Raw genomic sequence first — 10,644 nt, forward strand, 5'->3', positions numbered from 1 at the left:
CTGTACCTTTCTGAAGAGGACGACTTCTCAGAGTTAACTGACATCAGCAGCTCAATCTTCTGCTTGATTTCTGGAAAAATCAGAAAATATTCACAACCGAGACAGCCTGCCCTCGCTTTCCGAAATCTTATTAACCAAACGATTTTATTTCCCTACGCCCTTTTGTTCGGAAGGAGGCCGCAGCAGCCGCGCTGCCTGTGCGAGGGCCGGCCCAGCCGCGCTCTGAGGGGACGAGGCGGGAGGCGGCGGGCCGGGGCGGCCCGCGCACATGACTGGGCACGGCGGCGGGCGGAACCATTCCGTGGGAGGGAGGGGGGTGCCGGAGGGGGTGCGCCTCTCCTCAGCGGGAGCCGACACGGTTACCGGGCGAATCTTAACGCCATGGGTGCGCGGAGGTGTGAGTTCCTGAGAGAAAAAACCCGAAACAAAGGGTTTATGGCACGGATTATCTTCCCGGTTAGTTATCTAAACTGCCTTGGGCACCCTCGAAAACCTTCAGATCAAAAGCCCTGAAAAATATGGCTCTTTGAATCATTTTTGTCACAAAGAATTAAATATTAAATCACTACTTTCACACATGGGTTAGAAATCAGACATGGAAAACGCTACGCATACCTGAATTTTATTTTTTAGTGCCCTGCCTCTAATTTCCTTCAAACAGACTTCGAAAAGTAATAGTTCATTCTCCTTCATTTTTGTTAATCTCTATTAACTACCCATCTAGCACTTGCAACGACCAAGCGGAAACACCCACCGGGCTAACCAGGGCTGACACCCCATTGCTGTCCTAACAGAAGCCGCCTGGCAGCGCCGCCAGCAGGGCCACGCGGGCCGCTGTGACCGGGGGGAGCCGCAGCCTTGCGCCGTCCGTCACTTGTCTGACAAGACCCTGTCGAAGCAGAACAGAGAGACTGCCGGGACATGAGTGCACCAGGAGCTGTGGAGTCGAGGTCTGTGACCCAAAAGAAACACCCAACGGCTAACGTCACGGATGCGAGCATCATTTTAAGACCCTATCCTCGCCAGAGACCGTAGTGCCACCTATGGAAATACTGGTAAAACCTGCGCAACGTTACGACTATATCCACTTGTTTACAACCAAAGTAAACTTAAGCTATTTGGGATTAACCATTCTGCAATGGGACAGCTTCAACCTGATTTTTTTTTTCTCTCTTTACACATATTTCAGACACAAAGGCTCAGGAATTTCTGAAAACAGAAGAAAGAAGAGAAACTAGATTTTTAATTTCTTTTTTAACCAAAGTTAAAAAACTTCTTACTACTACTTGAATGAGTTTATCACCCTTGTGCTCTGGCGGAAGGGTTGCAAGTTAGCAGCAGTCGTCACCTGGTCACGCATATGCCACTTATTCTTCCCAAAACCTACAGACCAGAGAAGCCTCCAAGAAGAATCTCAGTTCTCGCTTCCCAAGTAGATGCTTCTCAGAGCATTTAAGACATGTCTTTGAGATGTCCATATGTCCACAACTGGCTCCACTGCGTGACTGCAAGGACCACGCAAAACCTCCTTTACCATTGCCCATCCCAGGCAGCAGGTACTCCTTTACTCACAGCTACCAGGAGACTTCTCTGCCCAGCCAGGCTCACGTCCCAACACAGGCAGAAGTTCAGCTGCCGCAAGAATGTCCAGGCTGACGGCTGGGAAACCTCCCAGGTTCTGGGCAGCTCCAGAACTGCAGCATGCTGGAGAGTTAAGCTTGCTGATCCAGTTGCTTGGACCTTATTACCAAAAGTCCACAGCAGTTCTCATTTAGGCCACATGCATCTCTCCCTCTGTGCCTCAGTTCTCCAGCTATCAAGAGGGGATGACAGCATCAGCCACACTCCCTGGGGTACTGGGGGGTTTTCAGTTAAAAAACAACCCAACAACCTATGATAAAACACCAGTGAGCACCCCCAAACACCAAGTTATCTAGTTTCATACTCAGTGCAGGCTTGAAAATGGTTATTAATTTAGACTTAGAGAAATGGCTATTAAGCACAGTGGCTCAGAACTGAAAACACTGAATATCTACCTGATCACTGAAAGACCCCATCACGTTACAGTAAAAAAAAAAATTGACATGTCATTAAGAACTATGCTGTACTGCATAAAGCCATGAACAGCTTTAATACCTCTTCATTTTCAATTAGACAATCACACTGTTATTTTAAAACATTTTTAGCACAACATTTGACATTAGTCTTGATCATACAAATTATGCAACACACTGGATATATTGTTACTTACTTTAAAGATTGTTTTAAAGAAGTGGAGGAAGGCTAACCCTGTGATATTAAGGTTATCATAACACTTTTATGTTTAACCTGTATGAAGGCAGAGCAAAAGATCGAACAGACTAAAGAACAGTGGCATGGTGTGATCAAAACATCTACTGCAGGACTCAACCAGGTAACTAAAATCTGAATTTTCTCTGAAAGAGACTGCCTTTAAGAAAATTCAGAAAAAGTTACTTCAACAAGTCTCTGAATATAGACTATTTCATATTACACAGGTTAAAAGAAAGTGTGTGTACTTTTTTTTCCTAAGGGTCAAGCACACCTGCAATTCCTGATGGATTCTCTCTTCATACTCTGACCCAATATGCTTCAACCAGAACAGGATGCTTCGTTACACATTGTGGTAACACATTTGGTATGTCAACACTAAAAGCTAAAAGCTACACCGCAGAAATTTTTGTGGGATGGAGGAGTCTAAAGGTTTGGACAGCTTTGTGGAGAAAGCCCATCCCTTTAGTACTTTACTCTTCCCCCCCACCGCCATCAGTATGAAAGAACGTTAGAAGGCAGCTCGCTCAGTTGCTTACCCTCACTTTTAGACAGAGAATTGACAATTTAGAGCCGCAAACTAAAGTTCATGTCCCCTACCACAGATCCCTGACACGGACTATGTTCCTCAATCTCATAATCCAACAATTTTTTTTAATTCCTCGTGAACATGTTTTTAGATCTTAAAATGGATGATATAAGCAGATATTAACAAGGCAGGATTTTACGGCAAAACAAAATCCACAGAGCTTGGAAGAAAGTGATTAGCTGATCCATTCCATAAACAAGTCTCCAGACAGGCTTTTCAATGGATGCCTAGAGATTATTACACTTTCTCGCTATACAAGATGTTAAAAATAAAATCCAAGACATAAGTTACTTCACTGCAAACTTGAAGTCCCTAGATGTTCTAAGACATGCACAAAAGATGTTTCTCTCTGATGGTATTCCAACACATAATTTAGTTCCACTTTTATTCAGTGGCAACAAAGATTTATTTAATGTAGTGATAAGAAGAATATAACTAAAATCAGACTTCACTGAAAACAAAAAAATTCTAGCATCATTAATGAGTGTTCCATTCCACAAATTGATAAAACTTCCATCACAAGGTTTGGAGGTTTTCTTTGTTTGCCCTCTCTGCTCCTCTACTGTCAGTTTGAAGTATTTTCTTATTTGGGATTTACCTATCTTTTGTCTCTGCTAACTGAGATTTTTGCAAGTGGACCCATTTCGTTCATTTTTAAAAGCAAATCTGTACCTTTACACATCCATACTGTACCCCCAAGGTCAAGCTGATACCACCATTATCACTCCTGGTACAAACTGATCAGGAAAATAATATCACAAAAATAAGACGGATGAGTTTGACACTAAGTGCTTTTTAGGCCATAAGAGAAAACAGCTGCAGAAACAGCAATGTTATCACTTGTTTATTTTGCTTATTTATAAATTACATATCCAGAAATCTGGTCTCATTTACAGAATTTATCAGAACATACAAACTGCATCCCAAGTCCAAATAAAAAAAGAAAATAACCCTCCAAATAGTGGTTACCCTACCATCCACTTAACCAGCCTTTGCAGCCCAGAAGAATGCAAATGACAGTAATATTTATTACACTCCAAGTTAAAAAAAATAAAATATAAAAGTTTTACAACCGATCAGCTCTTCCTGAAGACCTCTTGGTTCAAGCTCGTCCAACCTGATACAGAGAACTAAGACTTCAACTTTGGTTGACCTCAAGTGTTGTGGCACAGAGGTAAATGCTGGGCTATTCAGGACCAACACCCGTTACAGATTCAAAGAACATAATCTTTAATGGTTTTTATAAGTTAATTAGATAACTGTATTGATCAGTGCACAGATGTACAGTGAACCTCTGCTTAGTGAGTAAGCACTTAGGTTCTCCTTGAAGATTTTTGGATTGTCCTAATTACAGACGCAACAAAAAGGTGGCACTGTAAGTAGAACCACATCCAGAGACACAGAACATAACACTGGCTGAAAAAAGATTAAAATGAATGAAAATTAGTGCTGCAAATCCCAAAGCAGCAGCTAGTACAATAAATTTCCCAAGCTACAAAATAACAATAAATTCAGGTACAGGCAGCAGTATTGTTGTCACCAATTCCTTGTCCACTTTGAGTAATTTTACATTGTGTACAGACCAAGTGGCAGACAACTGGCTTTCATCCAAGCCCTGAGCAAAGCAGATACACTAAGTCTCTAAAGCCATACTATTCAAGCTCCAATCGAATGAAAACAAAAAACAAGCTCAGAAAGGCTCTGCACTGCCCAAAATGGCTTCATAATCAACATGGTGGCGTTTTTTTTTTTAAATCAAAGAAAGGACTAACCATTTAGAGGAATCTGTGCTCAGCCTTTCTTTTTTAGCCCAGTTGTTTGCTTCCTCTGAGATGTTCGGGTGCCGGTTGTGGTTTAGAGCTGAGAAAAAGGCATTAGATAAAGTTAAAACAGGAAGGGATCTCCTTGCAGAGAGATCACTTGCTCTGCCAAAAAAGAGGAGACCAGAGGCTTGTAAAATGGAGAGGAGAGCCCTACAAAGAGATGCCGGCAGTTTCTAAACTCAAAGGGGATTTGATTGATGAAAATCATGAAAGCATCATGACAAAGACTCCAAAAAACCTGAAGTTTCCACAACAAGTCTAGAACAAACTACCTCAGAAAGGATAAGGGAAGAAACTCTCCAGACAAGCCAAAGAAGAGAGCTATTTTATTTCAATAAAGTGAAAGACAAAGACAAAAAATATCTGATAGGGGAATTGGGAACCTCTAAGGAATATATACATAATCCAGAAAAAAGAACAGGAAAGCAGATCTAGCCTGGAGTTTTGTTTATGTGTTTTTACCAATAAGAAAAAACCCAAGAGTTCTCCACAACAAAAGAAGAAAAACCCTAGCTGCTACTTAAGCACAGATGGAAAAGGTATACAATAGTGCACAAACTGTTCCCTATGACATATGGGTAGATATCAGTCTCACCACTATTTCAAAGTCAACTGACAGAAGTCACCATTTCACTAAAAACTTAATCGTGTCTTTTGCAAACAGATTATCTCAATGGTCTGCAACACAATCATCAGTCAAGATTAAAATATCTTAGTGACAGTGCATGTATTATATTTATCCAGGGCAGAGAACCACTGTTGCAGAACTCAACTAATACAGCTCTTTTTTTTTCCTGTTTTTTTTTCCCCTTTTGGGGGCAAGGGAAGAGAAAGTGGCAGCTAAACATACTACCTACAGTTTGTTAGTTGTTGCAGTGTAAACCCCTGCCATACAAAATACCATACAACCCTTTTAAAATAAACACTATACTAAACAGATGCAAGAAAAATATACGCACTTTTTAATTAATAAGTAGGCACATCCACATGTTTTGTTAATCTAGTCTGATTATAAACTACCAGGTTCAGCGCTTTTCTTTCGTTTTCTGTGCAGTGTACATGTTAGGACACAAGCTCAAAACGCTTTTAAGCCTTTCTTACATGGTATCTTTAAGCATCTCCTTCCCCATCAATATCCGTCCTAGTCCATTCCCTGTCGTTTTTTCCTTCTTTACGTCACATTAGTGCTACAGCTGCTTGGATCTTACATTTTGCCTATTAAAATTCTGATCCTGCTTTAAGCTTACTGTATTTCCAGTGTTACTGTTAAAATAATCTTGCTTCCCAAATCCTGCACAGACAGACCTGAAAATATTATGCAAAGCAAATTAACCAAATGACCCATTCTAAGTAAATTTTCAGCCTTGAAACCATGAAATGCATTAGGAACTTTAGTATTACTAACTTGATTTTTTTTGCATCAAGTGCAACTTCAAGAAGACTGGAAAGATGAGCTCATGTTGGGTTATGCCAGAGTTGGTAAGATTTTTAAGAGTCCTCAGGAATGTAAAAGGCTGTCAGAAGTGGCAGTGAATGCAATGGGACTGACGTCAGAAGTCAATACTGTCACCCCAGAGACCCTGAGAAGCTAATACCAAGTTCATTCATTTCTTTCTCAATGGTGTAAAGTCAATGCAGTCTACAGTGAATTTTTGCCATCTTTTTTGATCTGCTCTTACAGAGAAGTCTTCTGTTTTGTTTATAACAGCTGATTTCCTGCTTGCTTTCTGTGAATGTTTCTGACTTTGCATGAATTTTTCATGTAACAGGGAAGCAACAAAATATTCATGTCAAAGTTTGTGCACATTCAATGGACTGTTATTCCAAGATACCAAGAACGGGTAGGTTGAGACGAACACAGGGGTTGCCAGGCATCCAGAATAATCTCTAATGTTGTCTGCTATCATTAGCAGAAATAGCAGTTCTCGTATCAGTTCAATACTGAAAACTAAAGTAGTAGCTGTATGGACTTCTTCAGGTCTCTCACGTGTAACATTCACAGCAATGCTGATAGACAAGCCAGTGACCTCCTCACTGAAGAGTAAGTGGCAGAAAAACATCTGTTTGCAATCCCCTGTCGGCGAGATCACATTAATATTTTTAGTATTCTTCCTCTTCAGTATCCTAAATTATATTACTGCTCAGGGCGTGAGGAAATTACAATAGAACTTTTAAGGTTATGCCATAATTGAATTACTAAAATCACCATTTTAAAAAACTGTTTGCTTCAAATTGACAAAACTAAGCCCTCCTTTCCTAAAGGGGCATATAAAAAAAAGTAAGTAGTATCAAAATACGTTGTAATTTTCATCCTGAGCTGAGGTTGAAAAATAATACTTTTACAAAATATTCTGAGAAAAACCTGTATTCCTTCAGAATGGCTGCCACCCCCCATTAGTACCCAAGAGATAAGTCTACCCTAATTCTTAAAGACAGACATCTTTCATCCAGATGACATTGCTAGTTGTTTAAGGCTGTTCTCATTAACACAAATGGAGGCCAAAGCCAATCTGAAAGACAGTATATACCTTTAATGGTAGCCATTGCCTTTTTTTTGCAGAGGAAAATTGAAGACCATTCATTGACCATATTGAACAACAGTATTTTATTAATGAAAAATAGCAATGCTAGTACTATCATTTTAAAACTTCATTTCACTGAATCCTTACCATAAGGAGGACAAAGAAAAGCATGGGATACAGAAAGGAATGAAACACAGTAGGAAGGAAACACGCACTGCAGGAGATCTCAGGGTGGACACCAGAAGCTTGAGAACATTCACCTTATGGTCAAGTTTGTTTCTGCTTCTCCAAAAGGGAAAAAAGCATACAAAATACACAGATGAATCTGCCTTTTATTTGTTTAAATATTTAGTTTCCAAATATATAAATATCCAGCTTAAGTCACATATTTAATATCTCTGAAGAACACAGACAAATTCTTGAGTTTCTTTGTTTATGTATGGAAATTTCTTAAGGAAGTTTGTAGATAAACTTGAGAAATCATTTGATGTTTAAGAAGAAAAGCATTAAGAGAGTATGCTACAATTACTCTAAAAACAGGCTATTATAAACCCAGGGAAACAGAATTACAGTTAAACGTAACTATGCATTTGAATTTCTTTTAAGTCACCCACATAACTTTAACTAAGCCTTGCTGACATAATCTGGCATTTGGTCTTTTGCCAAGCTGTAGTATTCATTAATAAACTGCTTAAGGAAACACAAAGATGACATCAAGAGGAATTCTTCAGTCTGGTAGCTCTCCTGGGTCTGGCAGCATTGGCTGTACCAGCTGCACACGCAGCATCAAGTTGTTGCTTTTCCCTCCCTTCTCCCATCTCGGCCCCAAAACCAACTCTGCTCAACGTTTGTTTGAAAATCTGCGGTCATACAAAAAGCCATTCTTCAAAGAAAAAAACCAACAAAATTTAAACTTCTTTTTGCATAACTGCTTGTCAGACTAAATATCAGTAAAGCACACTAAAGAAAACCATTATTAACTACAAATATCACAGAATCACAGAATCGCTAAGGTTGGAAAGGACCTTCAAGATCATCAAGTCCAACCATTAATCCAGCGCCACCATGTCCCCTAAACCATGTCCTGAAGCACCACGTCCATACGTTTTTTGAACACTTCCAGAGATGGTGACTCCACCACCTCCCTGGGCAGCCTGTTCCAATGCCTGACCACCCTCTCGGTGAAGAAATTTTTCCTAGTATCCAATCTAAACCTCCCCTGGCACAATTTGAGGCCATTACCTCTTGTCCTATTGCTAGTTACTTGGGAGAAGAGGCCAACACCCTCGTCGCCACAACCCCCTTTCAGGTAGTTGTAGAGAGCGATGAGGTCTCCCCTCAGCCTCCTCTTCTCCAGACTAAACAACCCCAGTTCCCTCAGACGCTCCCCATAAGCCTTGTTCTCCAGACCCCTCACCAGCTTCGTTGCCCTTCTCTGGACACACTCAAGCATCCCAACGTCCTTCTTGTAGTGAGGGGTCCAAAACTGAACACAGGATTCAAGCTGTGGCCTCACCAGTGCTGAGTACAGGGGCACGATCACTTCCCTACTCCTACTGGCCACACTATTTCAGGCCAGGACGCTGTTGGTCTTCTTGGCCACCTGGGCACACTGCTGGCTCATATTCAGCTGGCTGTCAACCAGCACCCCCAGGTCCTTTTCCACCGGGCAGCTCTCCAGCCACTCCTCCCCAAGCCTGTAGTGTTGGATGGGATTGTTGTGGCCGAAGTGCCAAGAAGACCCTGCACTTGGCCTTATTAAACCTCATACAGTTGACCTCTGCCCATTGATCCAGCCTGTCCAAATGCCTCTCCAGAGCCTTCCTACCCTCCAGCAGACCAACACTCCCACCCAACTTGGTGTCATCTCCAAACTTACTGAGGGAGCACTCGATCCCCTCATCCAGATCATCAATAAAGATAATGAAGAAGACCGGCCCCAGAACTGAGCCCTGCGGAACAAATATGACTATGCTTGCTGTTATTTTCTAATTATTTATATGACTTTCACTTTATTACTTACATATATTAACATTACTTATAATGTTTATATTATTTATATTGTATTAACTTTAGTATTTATATGTATTTAGCCTTCATGAGAAAGCTTTTGTTTGGAGGGGACGGGGACAGAGTTGAGAAGATTTCTTAAGAATTGCTGGGAAGTAGAAAACTTATTCTTACAAGTTTATCCATTCTGGGGGAAAAAAAATTCACTAAGTATATTAGAATGTATCCTCCTGTCCTTTAAAATCAGCTGCCAATTGCTTCCTATACTAGGCAAAAAACATCTTCATATGGGAACAGTTGTACATAACGTAGGTAGAGATAGAGTGATTCAAGAAGTTATTACTCTGTTAGTTAAAACACAATAAATTATTAGCTGTGTTTTCCAGACCTTGTTTAGAGCGAGGCAAACCGTTTGATGAGCATGCATGGTTAGCTTTTCTGTCAAAGCTGAAGGAAATTCAACCTCCAGCATAACAGCGCAGTATTAATTTTTTCATACCCTCAAACTAGATCACTTCTAGTATCTTTACTGTCTTAACTCACTAGACAGAATGAGTAATTTCTGATTTCTAGTCTGAAATATTTCTAATTTATTCCTTTTACAAATCTAGTGTACAATTGTTTCTGTGTTAGGATTCTTTTGATAATAGCCTTTTCTTTCAGGTCTACAATTTGCCTAAATGCCTTAAGTGCTATTCAAATTTTCAAATACCATTATTTTTCCACTCGTTTGTTATGTGCTTTTTCTTCAAAATTCAGGGAAAAAGTAAATTGCTCTAATGTTGTGGAACGACAAATTAAATTCCAGTCTTAAGAAAATACAGGTTTCTATTCATCCAAACCGAGTCAAGCGTATGTTACCTTCTAAAGTCTAAAGTAATGACTCATAAAATCTTGCACATACTCTGATTTCTGCCTCTCCTAGGAGATGAAGCTACATGATTTACCCAAAAGGATTAAACTGGGTCACAATTTTTGAATACATGTTATAACCTTAAACTCCAGGTTAGAATTTTTCCTTCGCCTTACTTTTTATTATCATTCACTGTTCTAAAGAGCTTTATGTTTTTACTTTTTGTTACATATTTTACAGTTAGAAATCCTTGTAGTAGAAATATTTTTAAGTTGAGATATTTTGAGAGGATATTCACAATAAGTTTTTCAGTATGTTCTATTGAAGTTTTTCTACTGTGGTCATCACCGCAGCGTCAACATAACTGGCTTTTCTAAATACTCTTGCAAGGTTTTCAATATTTCTTACCCAGCAGATCATCAAGCTTTTCACTCCTTGAATTCGCAGCTGTAAAGGGGACATTTTCAGCTCTGTTCCTCCAGAACAGAGGCAGGACTTGTTTCACCTTTCCTGGCCTCATAAGAGGACAAACAGTTCTTAGAAAAAGCTCCATCAACA

General features: G+C 40.1%; 1 protein-coding gene across 4 annotated transcripts in view; it reads right to left on the bottom strand.

Annotated features, from left to right (window-relative positions):
* Positions 1 to 726, bottom strand: part of SRPK2 (SRSF protein kinase 2) — a 100,049-nt gene extending 99,323 nt beyond the window's left edge. For all 4 annotated transcript variants that reach the window (XM_082009194.1, XM_082009192.1, XM_082009193.1 and 1 more), the window contains exon 1: positions 7 to 726. In XM_082009194.1, the coding sequence (XP_081865320.1) occupies positions 7 to 44 (38 nt within the window). In that variant the 5' untranslated portion in view covers positions 45 to 726. The remainder of the gene's footprint in view (positions 1 to 6) is intronic.
* Between the last annotated feature and the right edge of the window lie 9,918 nt (positions 727 to 10,644).

Source organism: Phaethon aethereus (assembly GCF_964289735.1).
Source record: "Phaethon aethereus genome assembly, chromosome: 1".
Classification (NCBI taxonomy): domain Eukaryota; kingdom Metazoa; phylum Chordata; class Aves; order Phaethontiformes; family Phaethontidae; genus Phaethon; species Phaethon aethereus.